Genomic DNA, 16,760 nt, shown 5'->3' with positions numbered 1-16,760 from the left:
AATCTACAGGGTGATAAAATTGATGATATGTCTTCGGAGCCCAAGAACGGCTCTCCTGTTCGAGGTGACAGCAAGCGGGACTCTTTAACTCTTTTTCCATGTTACAGCACTCCTGACATTCTTCAAAAAAATGGTGTGGTGGCCACCAATCAGGAATTGGAACCAGTGAAGGCAAAAGTGGCTACAAATAATCACATAGACAAAGTTGAAAAAGGGGTAGAAGAAAAGCAAAAGGTCCTAGTGATGGGTGTAGGGAATTCCCAAAAAAGAGCAGTGGCCATGAAGGTTGGACTGTTGCAAGCACAGATTACTACTATCTTACAGGAGATGAGTTTTATCAAGGAGATAAAGCATCTAAATCTACAAATACAGCAGCTTAACCAGGTCTTAAAGGTGAATCAGGTCTTAAAAGTGTTACCACCAACTCTAAAATGAAGTTTAATCATTTATCATCCATTTGTATTGAATTTATTCTTTCTATGTTTTAGAGGAACATCTACATTCTTCAGACCTCCTCTAGAGAGGCACTAGATGTTGAGGAAGAGGAAGTTCTGGGCAGTTTTGACTTTTTGTCCTTTGATTTCAACACAGAAGACACCAACTCCTGCATGAGTAGCAGCAGGCTCATGGACACTAGGTACAGTAGACTAGAGATTATTTACTAATGGTAGAATTTAGTTGGTCAGTCACTGAATGTAGAAGATGGCATCTGTATCTGATTTAAAAAAAAAAAAAAGAGACATATACATACAAGGGGCATAAAAAGTGCAAAGTAAATTCAATTAAATGTTATTTGTATAGCAGATTTAACAATAGACCATTTTACTCACTGAGAAGGTATGTGGAAGGAACATCCTTCATTAGAAAGCTAACACTTATTAAAGTAATGCAATTACTAATGATGGAGGAAGAATGACATCCTGCAACTAAAACCCAAGCTGAATGTTTGCATTAATTAGTGTTCACAAAGTAACTTCTTGTCTGAATGTAAGCTAAATATTAGATATAAATAATATTCATTCATTCATCTTCTACCGCTTATCCGAACTACCTCGGGTCACGGGGAGCCTGTGCCTATCTCAGGCGTCATCGGGCATCAAGGCAGGATACACCCTGGACGGAGTGCCAACCCATCGCAGGGCACACACACTCTCATTCACTCACACAATCACACACTAGGGACAATTTTCCAGAGATGCCAATCAACCTACCATGCATGTCTTTGGACCGGGGGAGGAAACTGGAGTACCCGGAGGAAACCCCCGAGGCACGGGGAGAACATGCAAACTCCACACACACAAGGTGGAGGCGGGAATCGAACCCCGACCCTGGAGGTGTGAGGCGAACGCGCTAACCACTAAGCCACCGTGCCCCCTATATATAAATAATATTATTTAATATAAATTTTTATCCTTTGCTTGTTGTCTTTAGAAAGCAAAAGCATACTTTGAAAACCTTAACTGTAAAAGAAAAGTGCAACATGAAAGTAAAAAGTAAAACAAATGAAAAATGGCAATTTGACAAATGAAAAAAGAATTTTTTTTTATATATATTTGTAAATATTGCTGACTCAATAGTAATACCGTATTAATAATTTCAGTTTTACTTTTTTTCAGGTTCAAAGGGAACACTGTGACAAGCCAAGAGGCTATTTCAGAACTGTCGTCAGAACAGCAACATACAGGACACATGGCCAAAAGAACAGACAATGAGGACAGACGTCCACTCAGCACTGGGGAATACACTCTGGATCTAACCTTAGAGATCCACCTCAGCATCTGTATTGCACTACTGAGAGTAAGAAAACATAATATGCCACATATTTGAAATATCTTTTCCAATTGCTTGGGTCAGTTTTATTACAGTATTGTGCCATGTATGTATGCCGCATGCATGCCGTAAACCATAGGGAATACAACAGGACATATAGTGTCGCTTAAATGTTTGTGAACCCTTTTCTATTTCTGTGAAGCATTTCTATATTTCTGCATAAATATGACTCAAAAGATCATCAGGTTTTCACGTCCCAAAAGCAAACAAGGAGAACCCAGTCAAACAAATATATTCTACTTGGTAATTTTTTTATTCAGGAAAATGTTCCAATATTATACATCTGTAAGAGGCAAAAGTATGTGAATCTCTAGTTTTAGTAATTAATTTTAAGTTCAAATTAGATTCCATCTGATTTCAGTCAATGAGATGATAATCAGGTCTCCACGAGTGTCCTATTTTATTGAAAGAACAGAGATATATCAAAGACTGATGTTCATGATGTGTTTGTTCAAGGGGATCACTGCAAAAACAATGGAGATTTCTGAGGACTTCAGAAAAAGTTATTGTTGCTCATCAGACAGCAAAAGTTTACAAAATCCTCTCTTAAAAGTTTGGACCCTGATATAGATTCTGTACAAATGGAGGAAGATTAGTAGTACATTCCCAGTGGTTGTCTGAAAACGGCGGTGTTCAGGCCCAAATCCGCTAAAATAAAGCTAGCTAAAAACACAATTAAACATGACAAACATCACAAACAAGACCAGGAAACACTGGAAAAAAGAAAAGAAACCAAAACTTAAAAGACAAGACAGAGCACACAAAAACAATACAAAGAAGAGGATTCCACGCTGCCAAAGGCAATGTGGCACGGATTAATAGGAGACAATTAGACACATGAGGAACAGGTGTGCTGAGGCCTGAAGGAATTAGACAGACCAGGGTGGGGCAGAGATGTGAACACAAAACCTAAACACAAAAAAACACATGGTACCAGCAAAAAGTCCGGGCTAGATCATGACAGAAGTGGTCATCCAATAAATAAAATATCCAAAATCAAAACATGTAATAGTCTGTTGAGGCAAGAAAGGAATACAGGGTAACATCTAAGTAACTGAGGGCCTCTTTTACTTTGGCTTATGATAATGATCATGAGTCTGCCATCAGGTGAACACTGAACAACCTGTAGATGAAAGTGATGTGACTGCAGAATTCTTTTAGTTGTGTGATGTTTGAGGGATGTCTTGAATGCACAGTCCATTTCAAATCACCCGACATAATCTCAACAGGATTTAGATCTGGGCTTTGACTTGACCATTCCAGAATTCTCTATTTTTTGCTTTTCAGTGAGTTATTGGTGGATTTACTACTATGTTTTGGGTCATAGATATGTTCCAAGTTAGGCTTAAGCTTAAATTTTTTTGACAGATGGTCTCATGTTCCTCAAGCACCTTATGATACAATGTAGAAATCATAGTGGATTCTATGATTATGAGCTGGCCATGTCCTGCTGCAGCAAAGCATTTCCAAACCATAACACTTCCACCTCCATGTTTCACAGTTGGTATGAGGTTATTTTGCTGAAATGCTGTATTCAGTTTATGCCAAGCATGCCCTCTGTTATGGTCTCCAAATAATTAAAATTTATACTAATTCTTCGAAAGCTCATTATTTCAGAAGTCTTGGCCTTTAAATGTGTGTTCTTTGGCAAACGTCCTGCCCTCATGTTTTGTTAAAGTTTTCCTACATCTACCATGACAATTAAAGTTGTGCAGTCTTTTTCTGATTGTAGATTCATCTACTTGGACATCAACTATAGTAAGAGCTTGCTATAAGTCCCATGGCATCATTAAGCATCTTGCGGTCTGCTCTTGGGGTGAATTTGCTTGGACGGCCTGATCTGGCCATGGTGGCAGTTGTTTTAAATGTTAAATGTTGTGTTAAATGTTGTTTGTGAGGGTGTCCTTACTTTTTCCTCACAAGAAATTGGATTTTTTAAAATTACATTTTATAGATCATTTAACAAAGACATTTCTTTGGTTTTATTTGTTTAGTTAATTTACTAGAATCTTCCAGTATTGTTAAAATAAAGATCAACTGCCCATATGTTTCACTATGGTAAAAAGCCACAGGCTTTCATGGAATGTCCTAATTTTTTCACATAATTGTGTATATATGTATATATATAGCTTCTATGAGTTGCTTGGCATGAGTTGTTTAGCTATTAATCCAATTTTAGTCAATGCATTGTCTTACAGGAACTGAGGGGGACTAATTTGGAGTACATGCAACAGTACATCCTGAAAGAAATATCACATCAAACTGATGTACTTAAAATAATTGCTTCTTTTACACAGAGCAAGACTCCTGATGTATCAGCAACAGAATGTAAGTGCCTAAATGAATAACATCTAATTGCTTACAATAATTGTGTGTTGTACAATGGTGGTTTTGCTCCTTTTAACCTTTTAATTAAGCAGTAATCAATATAAAATAGATCGTTTTATAGTCAATTAACATTCGACACAAAAAAGTTATCACTGTAAACACAAAATGGTAGCATCCTGTGAATATATACACCAATCAAATATGACATTATACTCACAAACCGGTGAAGTGAAGAAAACTGATTATCTCATTACATTAGCACCTATGAATGCATGGGATATATATTAGGAAGCAAGTGACCAGTCAGTTCTGGAAGTTGATGTGCTGGGCACAGGAAAATTGGGCAAATGTAAGGATCTGAGCCTTACACTTTGACCAAGGCCAAAATTGTGATGGTGAGAGGACTGGATATTTCTTGTCTGGTATTTGTGGCATGCAGTGGTGAGTATGTACCAAAATCCAGTCTGTGGATGCTTCATGTCACAATTTAGTGAGGATTTCCTGCTCATGTATTGGTGCCAGTTACTACAACACATCTTTAAGCCTTCCGGAGTCCATGCCTCCAATCTAACAGATTACATATCGCTAACATACAGTACACTGCTCAAAAGTGGCATCAAGTTAATAGCCAGAATTTCCAAAGCCTGAAATCACTTCCAGCATGTGAATCAACAAACAAGATTAATGTTAGCTGTTATCGATCAGCTACTGTAATTTATTGGTGTAGATTACCTCTGTTTATTAAGTAATAGAAGATGAAACATGGTGGAATTAACATGTTATCAAGAAATAACAGTGAATTATATAAAGGCTTATTTGTTCATAATATACTATTAAAATTTTATTTTAAAATCCTAGTAGGTTCACTTTCATAAAAACAATCTATTAAATTATAATTAATTATTATTATTGTTATTATTATTATTATTATTATTAATTGTTATATATTATTATCTATATTTTCTTTAGTGTGGTCTGGGGCACCAAAGCTGAGAAATGTTATGATGTTGTGGGATGAGTGCTGTGAAAGTGCTCCAGCATTTTGTTGCACTGCTGACTCATTTCTCAGGATACTACGCAAGAGGTTCATTCACAATGTGAAAGCCAAATTACCAGGCCAGGCTGATACAGGTTTCTATTCTATTCTATTGTGTTCTGTTCTATTCTCTTGAATTATTATAAAATTAATTCACCAACCTATTTCTCCTAGTCTTTGCTCAGTTGTTGCAGCAGGTCCAGTCCCCCTCTGTGATGGTCCCACTCTCAGCATTTACAATAGACCTAGTGTCTATATTTCAGTTACATGTGTACCTCAAGCATTGGAAGGTCACCAACTTTGGAGAGCATATCTCTCAAATATCCAGAGAAGGTAAGTTCACAATGTAGCTCAACACCAAATAGATGCTACAAATAATGTAAGCAGAAATAAATCTTAAATAAATCTTTGAAGAAATAAATGACAAAATAATAATAAATGAAACTTTCATTGAAGACCAAACTTTAAATCGTAGTATTCTGCTATTGTTCATGTTAATGTTAACTGACTATATTTCACAAGATCCTGTAGCATCAATGATTAGAAGACAATGTTCCACCTACAGTATGACACCCCCAGACCTCCTTGTCATAGAGATGTTTCTGAATGTCCTTAAATGACAGCAAGATTTTAGTGATGTATCCAGGTATAAGGAAGACACACGAAGTCCAGGTGCACATTGCTCTGTACTGAATAAAGAGCCTGAATGTTTACCTAAATAAGAAATTATAGTATCCTTCTACAGATAGTAATTGAGACAGGACACTGTAAACTTCTTTGGCATGGGGAGAGGGAAATGTTGAAGATGTCAGTGAAGACATTCACTACTGTAGCTGTTCTGCACATTTCCTGAGCACCCTGCCAGAAATGTTGTTTGGTCCAGCAGTCTTCCGTGGCTTAACTCTGCATAGAGTTCTCCTCACATCAACCGTGGATAGACAGAGTACCTGATCTTTGGGGGGAGGGATGGTGTTCCATGTTGCTATGCTGTTCTGCACCTCAAACTGAGCATAGAAGTCATTCAGTGCATCTGGGTGAAAGGCATCACTCTCACAGGCAGTTGAAGCTGTCTTGTAGTTTGTGATCACCTGTATGCCTTTCCACATACGCCGGGTGTCTCTGCTGTCCTGGAAGTGGCTGTGGATTGTCTGGGCATGTGCGCGCTTTGCTTAACTGATGGCTTGGGACAGTTTGGCCCTTGCTGTCCTTAGGGCCGCGATGTCCCCTGCTCTAAAGTCTTGGTCTCGAAACTTCAGCTGTCACTTTAGCAGCCATCCACAGCTTCTGGTTGGAGTGAGAGGCGATGGTATTGGAGCGGGTCACACATCAATGCACTTGCCAATGTAGCTGGTCACTGATGCCATGTACTACTCCAAGTTGAAGGAATCGCCGTTGGTTGCAGCCTCCCTGAAGATGTTCCAGTCAGTGCACTCAAAGCAGTCCTGAAGAGGGGAGGTGGCTCCTGCTGGCCAGGTTTTCACCTGCTTCAGAACCGGTTTAGAGTGTCTGATGAGTGGTCTGTATGCTGGAATGAGTATAACAGAGATGTGGTCTAAGTAGCTGAGGTCAGGGTGGTGCTCCGAACGATGGGAATGTTTGTGCAAGCAAGATCCAGCATGTATTCCCCTCTCGCTGTAAAGTCCAGATACTGATAGAATTTACAGAGTACTGATTTGAGATTTGCATGTGTAGCAGAGCGGTAGGGGGAAGAGTGTAACAATTCTAGGTTATATAAAGATTTAAGATGCCACAAAAGGCCGCTAAGGGCACAACATTCGACTACGCCACCCGGAACAGTCCCACAAGGACACAGGTTCATTACCTAATGATGATGAGCAAGAGACGAGGGCAAGAGAATAACACAGTAGACCTTTATTTTTACAGTTTGTGCAGGATTAAGATTTTCAAAAAGAATGTCAAATCTTCAGTCACTTGTAACACAAAATCAAATACACAAAACAGAAAACAACATACTTTAAATGACTAGACCTTTCAAGAGAAAGAGGAGATAACACCTGACCCAGCTACAGCACAGTGTCAAGCCATGCCACTCACACGTGTGGAAGGTACACATCAAACACAGCACCCAATGTAAAAGCCACCCTCAATGGCAGGCCCGGCTCCAGATATGAGATGAAAGGTGGGCCAAGTGATATTCCTGGTGGGCCGGTCGGATTGGGGGTGGGTGGGGGGTCTTTAATGCTTTAATCTCTCATGTCTATAGTTTTAATACCATATATTTAAGACAATTGTTAGGGTTGTTTGTTATTGTTGTGTTTGTGTTTTCTTCATTTTTAATATTTTTTTGTACATATTTTGGAACTATTTAGTAACTTTATATATAAAAAAGGTTAACATGTTTATTTTTACATTCCCTCTTTTTGCATTTGTAATATTTTTTTGACCCCTTAACAGATCTTGTATCAATTAAGTAACTTTAGATTTGATAAATGGGGCAATAAGCACATCCGTTTACCTCAAAGGTTGCGTGAAGGTGAATGAATGAGCTAAGTCTGTCTGTCTGTCTGTCTAGAAGGGGAAAAAAGGGGGTTGGGCAGAAATTAGAAAATAATGTATCTCGAGCTGAATTGAATATCGCACCAATTTTGTGATTGGCTGTTATGTGGTGTGGGGCCAGGGTGGGCCAAGCCTCTGATTGGGTGGGCCAGGCCCACTCTGGCCCCCCCGTGGAGCCGGGCCTGCTCAATAGGTACAGCAATCATTTCCTCCCCCTCAAAGACGACCCACCCAACACAGTAAATAAAAAAAAAAAAAACTAAGACATCCACTAAGTGACTCGCTGTTGAACGCCTCAGCAGAGGGAAGAATGAACATAAAACAAACACAGAGCTGCGACTAAAATACTGGTACATGGTGTGAAGCCCCGTTGTGCCGAGTTGGAGTCAGAGCGACCCGCAACAGTATTCTCAGAGGCAAAACAGCAGCGCAGTCATACCCATGGACTTAACCCTCTCATCCCTCAGAAAGTGGTCGGACAACCAGATCAACCTGCAGCGATTAGCAGTTATAACTCACACTAAATGCTATCATCTTCACTAGATTGACTTTTCTGGTTCACAAACTGGATGCCAACGCACACTGAGATAGCAGAACGCCCACGCCAACAACAGCGGGACAATATTGTCCTGGGGATTACATGAATGGGGTCCCACAAGAGGGCGGTGCCAGCAATGACGCATAGGCAGGTAACCCGAAACCTGCCTTTATATAATTTATTCACTTATCACGTGACCGAACAAGCAAATTATCTCGCTCACTCTGCTACACATGATTGAAATCTCCGTCGATAATAAACAGTCCGTCGGGGTGAACATTCTGCAGATCACTAATAGCCCTATAGAGTTCACATAGAGCCTCTTTAGCATTAGCACTGTGGGGAATGTACACTCCGACAATGAAAACCTTGGTGAATTCCCATGGTACTGTAAATTAATGGCCAACATCTAACAGTCACAAACTCCACTAACGATAAGCAGTAGCTAGAAACAAGCACAGTTCTTGCACCATTCTGTGTTGATGTAAACACACACACCACCACCACAAGCTTTACCACAATGAGCTACATTTCTGTTGGCACGAAATGAGGTAAGCTGTCTAGCTGAATGTCTGTAACTCTGTGGCTGAGCCATGTCTATGAAAATAAAGATGCAGCAGTTTCTAAACTCTCGCCGTGTATTGCTTTTGAGTTGGATGCAGTATAGTTATTGTCCAGGGAGCAATCATTTGAAAGAATAGACGGGAGAGCCGGCTGGCTAGGGTTTGTTTTCACCCAAGCATGGACACCCGTCCGCTTACCACGCTTCCTTGAGCACAGCTTTTTGTCCTCTCTCCTGGTCACTGGTACTAGGTGACACTGAGGACTGGAGGCCTGGACTCCGTAGCAAGCCGTGGTTGCGAAGCCTTTACAACACATCATTGTGCAGGTTGATTGTTGCACAATTTCTGTACTGTGTTAACGTCTGGCTGTTGTATACATGAACAATCCTGTCTCAGGTGTCCATGTACTAAGAACAGTCAGGCTAAAAAGGTAAATAACACCATCTTGGATCCAGAGTGGCTGCTGCCTGCTACTGCCATGCGGCCATCTTGGAAACCTAATTATGGAGTATGGACTGGTAGCCATGCTGATTTAGAATTCCTTGCACGTGATGCAGATTGCCCACTCTCCCATTGAGAAAGCATCTCCAGAACATCACATTTCCACCACCATGCTTTACTGATGTTGTTAGGCATCCATACCTGAGCTCTGTATCTGAAATATTCTTAGATTAAATCCAAACACCTCAAACTTGGACTCATCAATTCATAAGAATTGGTTCTAGTCATCTAAAGTTCACGGTTTGTGCATCTTAACCCACTGTAACCATTTCTTCTAATTTCCAACATTAGTAGGGTTCAGAAGTACTTGTCTTCTTGAGCTGATGTGCACGTGGGGATTCCACTGCATCTTCTGTCCTGATTGGATCCAGTTTCTTGGCTTGTAGATACTAACCTTCCTTTATCAAGACAAGTATAGACTGATAGGTCTAAAAGATTTGAAGGATCTGCATCATGTGCAAGAAATTCTCAATCATCATGGATACCACTCCATACTGAAGAGGCCTTCTGGGCAAAAACTGACTAGGGATAACTTTAAATGGCAGCAAGACAATAACCCCAAGTAGTTTTCCTATGGGGGGGCACGGTGGCTTAGTGGTTAGCACGTTCGCCTCACACCTCCAGGGTTGGGGGTTCGATTCCCACCTCCGCCTTGTGTGTGTGGAGTTTGCATGTTCTCCCCGTGCCTCGGGGGTTTCCTCCGGGTACTCCGGTTTCCTTCCCCGGTTCAAAGACATGCATGGTAGGTTGATTGGCATCTCTGGAAAATTGTCCGTAGTGTGTGATTGCGTGAGTGAATGAGAGTGCGTGTGTGTGTGTGTGTGTGTGTGCCCTGCGATGGGTTGGCATTCCATCCAGGGTGTATCCTGCCTTGATGCCCGATGACGCCTGAGATGACGCCCCCGTGACCCGAGGTAGTTCGGATAAGCGGTAGAAAATGAGTGAGTGAGTGAGTTTTCCTATGGGTGTAAGATTTATCTGGAGAAGACAGCAGCTGCTGGAATACTCTCGAGGCTGGCTTGGCCAACTTAATCACTATATCTTAGAAGATATGGAGAAGTGTTGATGACCCACATAATTAAGCTAGTGGTGGAAGCAAGGCTAAGAAAGGAAGTGGATATTTGTGAGCAGCAGTATGGCTTCATGCCAAGAAAGAGCACTACTGGTGTAACTTTTGCTCTGAGAATGTTAATGGAGAAGTAACAGAGATGGTCAGGAGGAGCTGCACTGCATCTTTGTGGATTTAGAGAAATATTATGACAGGGTACTGAGAGAGGAGCTTTGGTACCATATAAGGATGTCAGAAGTGGCAGAGAAGTATGTTAGGGTAGTTCAGGATATGCATGAGAGGAGTATGACAGCAGTGAGACGTGCTGCAGGTCAGACAGAGGAGTTCAAGGTGGTAGGGCTACAAGGATCAGCTTCGAGTCCCTTCTTTTTTGCTATGGTGTTGGACATGTTTGCGGATGACGTGTTTGAACAAGGTGAGAAGTAGAACAAGTGAGGTTATAGGGGTCTGGTGAAGAGGCAAGTGCAGGCGGGTTGAAGTGGGTGGAGAAAGGTGTCAGGAGTGTTGTGTGACAGAAGAGTGTCAGCAAGAATCAAAGGAAAGATGTACAAGACAGTGGTAAGGCCAGTTATGCTGTATGGTTTAGAGACTGTAGCAGTAAGGAAAAGGCATGAGGCAGAGATGGAGATAGCAGAGATGAGGATGTTTAGGTTTTCTTTAGGAGTGACGAGGATCAACAGAATTAGGAATGAGCACATCAAAGGGTCAGCTTATGTTGGAGAGGTCAAAAAGAATAGATTGAGAGGGTTTGGGCATGTGCAGAGAAGGTAGTGTGGTTATATTGGTAGAAGAACTTTGTAGATGGAGCTGCCAGGTAAGAGGTCAAGAGGAAGGACAAAGAGATGATATATGGATGTATTGAAAGAGTACATGACGTTAACTGATATAAGAGTAAAGAATGCCAAGTATAGAGTTAAGTGAAAACAGATGATTCGCTGTGGTGACCCCTAACGCCGAAAGTAGAAGAATGTGTAGTTTGATGTCCAAATAAATTGATTCCGTTTTAAATGAACGCTAACAAAATAAAATGCAAAAAAACCAAAGGTCTCTGGATATTTCTGAATACACCTGTATATACCCATACTCAAACAACTGTCATATTTCATATTTTTGGTATGTTATTTCTGGTATTTACAAATCATCAAAACATAAATATGTACAGGAAAATCTTAAGTGTTTTTCTTTATCTGTTTTAGTGTATTTGGTATCATGTCTAGAGACCCCAAAGAGGAGGAAGGTCCTCAAGAAGCTGAAGGGAAGGATGATCTCAGAACTACAACCAATGGAGCAATCCCTACATCTCTTGGCCAAGTTACTTACAGATAATAGTCAAAAGGTTGCGATTTCAGCTGCTTCCTGCCTCTCTAGGGCCTCAGTCTATAAGTCCTTCAGGTTAAAGGTATGCAATAAGTGACTCACTTTAATGTAAATATGTTCTAAAGTATTCATATTGGTTTATATTTCAAGGTAAAAATATAAATCTAATTATTTCACCTTGGGTTAGGCCCTGGTTCACTATACATGGCTGTTGAAAGACAATGACATTCAAGTGCAGCAGCAGGCATGTTTGGCACTAAAATGCTTAAAGGTAACCATTTTCATTTCAACTAAAGTCTGTAACAACAATTCTAATAGTTTATTAAAATTCTGTAAAGATACAGAAATTTGATCTGAATAGATGATCTAAATTGTCAGCAATTACAATATCTAGAAACAACTTCATCAGCAAAATGTTTCTGAAACTGTACAAACAAACTAAACTCAAAATCTACGTAAATATTACACCTGTCCATGTAGCTATATAATTACCCTCTCAGTATCATAATGTGGAAGAAGAAAAATGCATAAAATCCCGCTGAAACAGGTCAAGAGCTGAAAGAAAACAGACAAGCTCAAATGCACCTTACTTCTAAACTCCACATGTCCTTTGATTTATTGAGAAGAATCAGTGTAAATCAATACAATCCTGTTCTGACTGATCACCTTTATCCTGTTATGAAATTTGTTTATCCTGTTGGGGTGGCTAATTTACTTTATTTATTAATGACTGAGATGTTACACCTACAAAAATGGTTTACAAAAAAGTTGGGTTTGAAATCAGTAAAGATTAAAATCTGTGATCTATGTCCTAGGCCTTTGAAAGTGCTGAGCAGGTGGCTGAACTGTGGCACTCCACAGATGAAGAGTTAAGGAATGCAGCCAGAGAGACCATTCTTTCATTTGGTAACCTTTTAACCTGATGCTAGAAGTACACACTGTTTTTAAAGAAGAATCACAAACTAAAGTGGCAATGTATTCTATGCATTCTGATTGAGATGCTCTATCAAGATCAAATGTGAATTGTAAATATTTAGGAAAATCCAACTTAGCTTTAGAATATTTTATATAAAGATGTAATCCTTCATTATTTTTTTTTTTACTTATAAAAAAAAAAAAAAAGATAATACCTTATCTACACTCACAAAACACTTTATTAGGAAAATCTTTACATCGGTTTATTTGTGCAATTTTCTAAACAGCTAATTATTTGGCAGCAGTACAATACATAAAATCATGCAGATATGGGCCAGAAATTTGATGTTTACATGAAGCATCCGAATGCAGGCTGGTTTGAGTATTTCTGTTGGTCCCCTGAAATTTTCACACAAAGAGTCTCTAGAGTTTACTCAATGGTACAATAAAGAAAAACTGAGCGGCAGACATATGTTGATGTAAGAGGTAAATGGAGAACCACCAGACTAATTTGAGCCGAGGCTACAGTAACTTTGAGGCTACAGTAACTCTGATAACTACTCAGATGTAAAATTGTGGTGAACAGAAAAGCATCTCAGAATACATCAACAATAATGTTGAGGCAGATGGGCTACAACAGCAGAACACTATGTTGTTTTCTTCTTCTGTCAGACAAATAAAGAAAGCTGAGTCTGTAAAAACATATCCTAGTCTGACGAATCTTGATTTCTGCTGAGGCTCATATATGGTAGAATCAGAATTTGGTGCCAACAGCATGAATCCATTGACCAGGCTGGTGGAAGTGATGTAATGGTGTGGGTAATGTTTTCCTGAATGTTTTCATAATTATTGGGCCCAATGATACCAATCAATTATTACTTGCCACAGCAAATTTAAGTTTTGTAACAGACCATGTGCATCCCTTACAGCCACAATACACCTATATTATGATGGCTACTTACAGGATGAAAATGGTTTCATTAACATAATCAGTTCACTGTTTAATATTTTCAATGTTTAATATTAACTATAATGTTAATATATATGTTTAATATAGTATCAATGGTTAATATAAACTATTCTGACATTTTATTGCAGGGACAAAAGGTCACAAAGCTTTCCAGAGAATGGACCAGATACAAGCTGAGCTACAAGAGGAAGTTTATAAAAACCTAAAAACAGAAATAACAATCTTCTAGTGATCACACTAATTCAGCTAATTCTTTTGCTACTGATCAGAAAATATAAGGAGACAAAAACTAGTAGAATCCCTCACAGTAGCAACTCCAGAAAAGAAACCAAAAACTAAGCTTGCATGCAAAAATCTTTAGCATTGATGTAAAGCAAAATGAAGTATGTAGACATATAGCAGGACACTGCTTAATAGTGCCTTGAAATATTATAAACTGTGTGATCCATGTTTAATCAGTTTTGATCTATATTTACATTGCTTACATTAATAGTGTCAACAATTGCAAATGTGTGTAAAAAAAACAAAAAACAAAAAAAAAACAAACAAAAAAAAAACATGGCAATGGCAAAAAAATTTACTTTTAAAACTTTGTGTTTAGTCACAGGGACATGATTCTGGTCCAGCTGAAAAGAAATAAATACATCTGGGTGTTCCTTTAAATACATATTAATCTAAATAAAGATATTATTATATATTTGTTAGCAGCTGTGAGATAAAATAATATTTTTGTTAGCAGAAAGATGTCTTGTTTTCTGTTGCATTCTTAGTTCTTTTGAATATTTTATATATTTTTATTTAAATGTTGGCTATTTGCAAAAAGTTAACATGTGTACTTTACTTTATTGTGTCACTCTTTGTCTACTGTAGCCTAAAATTGTAACATTTTCTTTTAAGCAGAATTAATTTTTATGACCAGAATTACAGTATACTCATTAGGTAAACTAAATTGCTCCCACACACTGTAATGAGCACCAGCACAAATACAACTTTTCATTCATTCATTTTCTACCGCTTATCCGAACTACCTCGGGTCACGGGGAGCCTGTGCCTATCTCAGGCGTCATCGGGCATCAAGGCAGGATACACCCTGGATGGAGTGCCAACCCATCACAGGGCACACACACACTCATTCACTCACACACTACGGACAATTTTCCAGAGATGCCAATCAACCTACCATGCATGTCTTTGGACCGGGGAGGAAACCGGAGTACCCGGAGGAAACCCCCGAGGCACGGGGAGAACATGCAAACCACACACACAAGGCGGAGGCGGGAATCGAACCCCGACCCTGGAGGTGTGAGGCGAACGTGCTAACCACTAAGCCACCGTGCCCCAACAAATACAACTTGAAACATAAAATAGATATTTTCAATTCATGAAATTTATGGGATATATGTATATATACAGGGAGTGCAGAATTATTAGGGAAGTTGTATTTTTGAGGATTAATTTTATTATTGAACAACAACCATGTTCTCAATGAACCCAAAAAACTCATTAATAGCAAAGCTGAATATTTTTGGAAGTAGTTTTTAGTTTGTTTGTAGTTTTAGCTATTTTAGGAGGATATCTGTGTGTGCAGGTGACTATTACTGTGCATAATTATTAGGCAACTTAACAAAAAACAAATATATACCCATTTCAATTATTTATTTTCACCAGTGAAACCAATATTACATCTCAACATTCACAAATATACATTTCTGACATTCAAAAACAAAACAAAAACAAATCAGTGACCAATATAGCCACCTTTCTTTGCAAGGACACTCAAAAGCCTGCCATCCATGGATTCTGTCAGTGTTTTGATCTGTTCACCGTCAACATTGCGTGCAGCAGCAACCACAGCCTCCCAGACACTCTTCAGAGAGGTGTACTGTTTTCCCTCCTTGTAAATCTCACATTTGATGATGGACCACAGGTTCTCTATGGGGTTCAGATCAGGTGAACAAGGAGGCCATGTCATTAGTTTTTCTTCTTTTAGACCCTTTCTTGCCAGCCACGCTGTGGAGTACTTGGACGCGTGTGATGGAGCATTGTCCTGCATGAAAATCATGTTTTTCTTGAAGGATGCAGACTTCTTCCTGTACCACTGCTTGAAGAAGGTGTCTTCCAGAAACTGGCAGTAGGACTGGGAGTTGAGCTTGACCCCATCCTCAACCCGAAAAGGCCCCACAAGCTCATCTTTGATGATACCAGCCCAAACCAGTACTCCACCTCCACCTTGCTGGCGTCTCAGTCGGACTGGAGCTCTCTGCCCTTTACCGATCCAGCCACGAGCCCATCCATCTGGCCCATCAAGACTCACTCTCATTTCATCAGTCCATAAAACCTTAGAAAAATCAGTCTTCAGATATTTCTTGGCCCAGTCTTGACGTTTCAGCTTGTGTGTCTTGTTCAGTGGTGGTCGTTTTTCAGCCTTTCTTACCTTGGCCATGTCTCTGAGTATTGCACACCTTGTGCTTTTGGGCACTCCAGTGATGTTGCAGCTCTGAAATATGGCAAAACTGGTGGCAAGTGGCATCTTGGCAGCTGCACGCTTGACTTTTCTCAGTTCATGGGCAGTTATTTTGCGCCTTGGTTTTTCCACACGCTTCTTGCGACCCTGTTGACTATTTTGAATGAAACGCTTGATTGTTCGATGATCACGCTTCAGAAGCTTGGCAATTTTAAGAGTGCTGCATCCCTCTGCAAGATATCTCACTATTTTTGACTTTTCGGAGCCTGTCAAGTCCTTCTTTTGACCCATTTTGCCAAAGGAAAGGAAGTTGCCTAATAATTATGCACACCTGATATAGGGTGTAGATGTCATTAGACCACACCCCTTCTCATTACAGAGATGCACATCACCTAATATGCTTAATTGGTTGTAGGCTTTCGAGCCTATACAGCTTGGAGTAAGACAACATGCATAAAGAGGATGATGTGGTCAAAATACTCATTTGCCTAATAATTCTGCACTCCCTGTATGGATGTTTAATATATATTAAAACACGTTTGGGTTAAGCTACAAATATATCATTGGGATTAATTTAGAAATATTTGTCAAAGGTCCAAAAAAAAAAAAAAAAAAGGTTGTATTTGACAATTCTGTTGCAACATGCAAAATTTCTATCCAGCCATGGTTATTTTTGTTGAGAGAGCAAAAATAAACAGTATATTTGCACATA

The 16,760-nt window shown here is 39.5% G+C and overlaps 1 protein-coding gene across 2 annotated transcripts in view; it reads left to right on the top strand.

Annotated features, from left to right (window-relative positions):
* Nucleotides 1–16,758, top strand: part of ripor3 (RIPOR family member 3) — a 35,105-nt gene extending 18,347 nt beyond the window's left edge. Inside the window, exons 12-21 of one of the 2 annotated variants that reach the window (XM_060868431.1) lie at nt 108–393; nt 489–637; nt 1,617–1,797; nt 4,029–4,158; nt 5,128–5,289; nt 5,369–5,527; nt 11,579–11,781; nt 11,887–11,970; nt 12,515–12,605; nt 13,713–16,758. In XM_060868431.1, the coding sequence (XP_060724414.1) occupies nt 108–393; nt 489–637; nt 1,617–1,797; nt 4,029–4,158; nt 5,128–5,289; nt 5,369–5,527; nt 11,579–11,781; nt 11,887–11,970; nt 12,515–12,605; nt 13,713–13,813 (1,546 nt within the window). In that variant the 3' untranslated portion in view covers nt 13,814–16,758. Of the gene's footprint in view, nt 1–9; nt 394–488; nt 638–1,616; nt 1,798–4,028; nt 4,159–5,127; nt 5,290–5,368; nt 5,528–11,578; nt 11,782–11,886; nt 11,971–12,514; nt 12,606–13,712 lie in introns of both variants that reach the window. The other variant, XM_060868430.1, reaches the window with a different exon arrangement.
* The last annotated feature ends 2 nt before the right edge of the window (nt 16,759–16,760 follow it).

Source organism: Tachysurus vachellii, chromosome 4 (genome assembly GCF_030014155.1).
Source record: "Tachysurus vachellii isolate PV-2020 chromosome 4, HZAU_Pvac_v1, whole genome shotgun sequence".
Lineage (NCBI taxonomy): Eukaryota > Metazoa > Chordata > Actinopteri > Siluriformes > Bagridae > Tachysurus > Tachysurus vachellii.
This window is presented reverse-complemented; position numbering and strand designations above follow the sequence as displayed.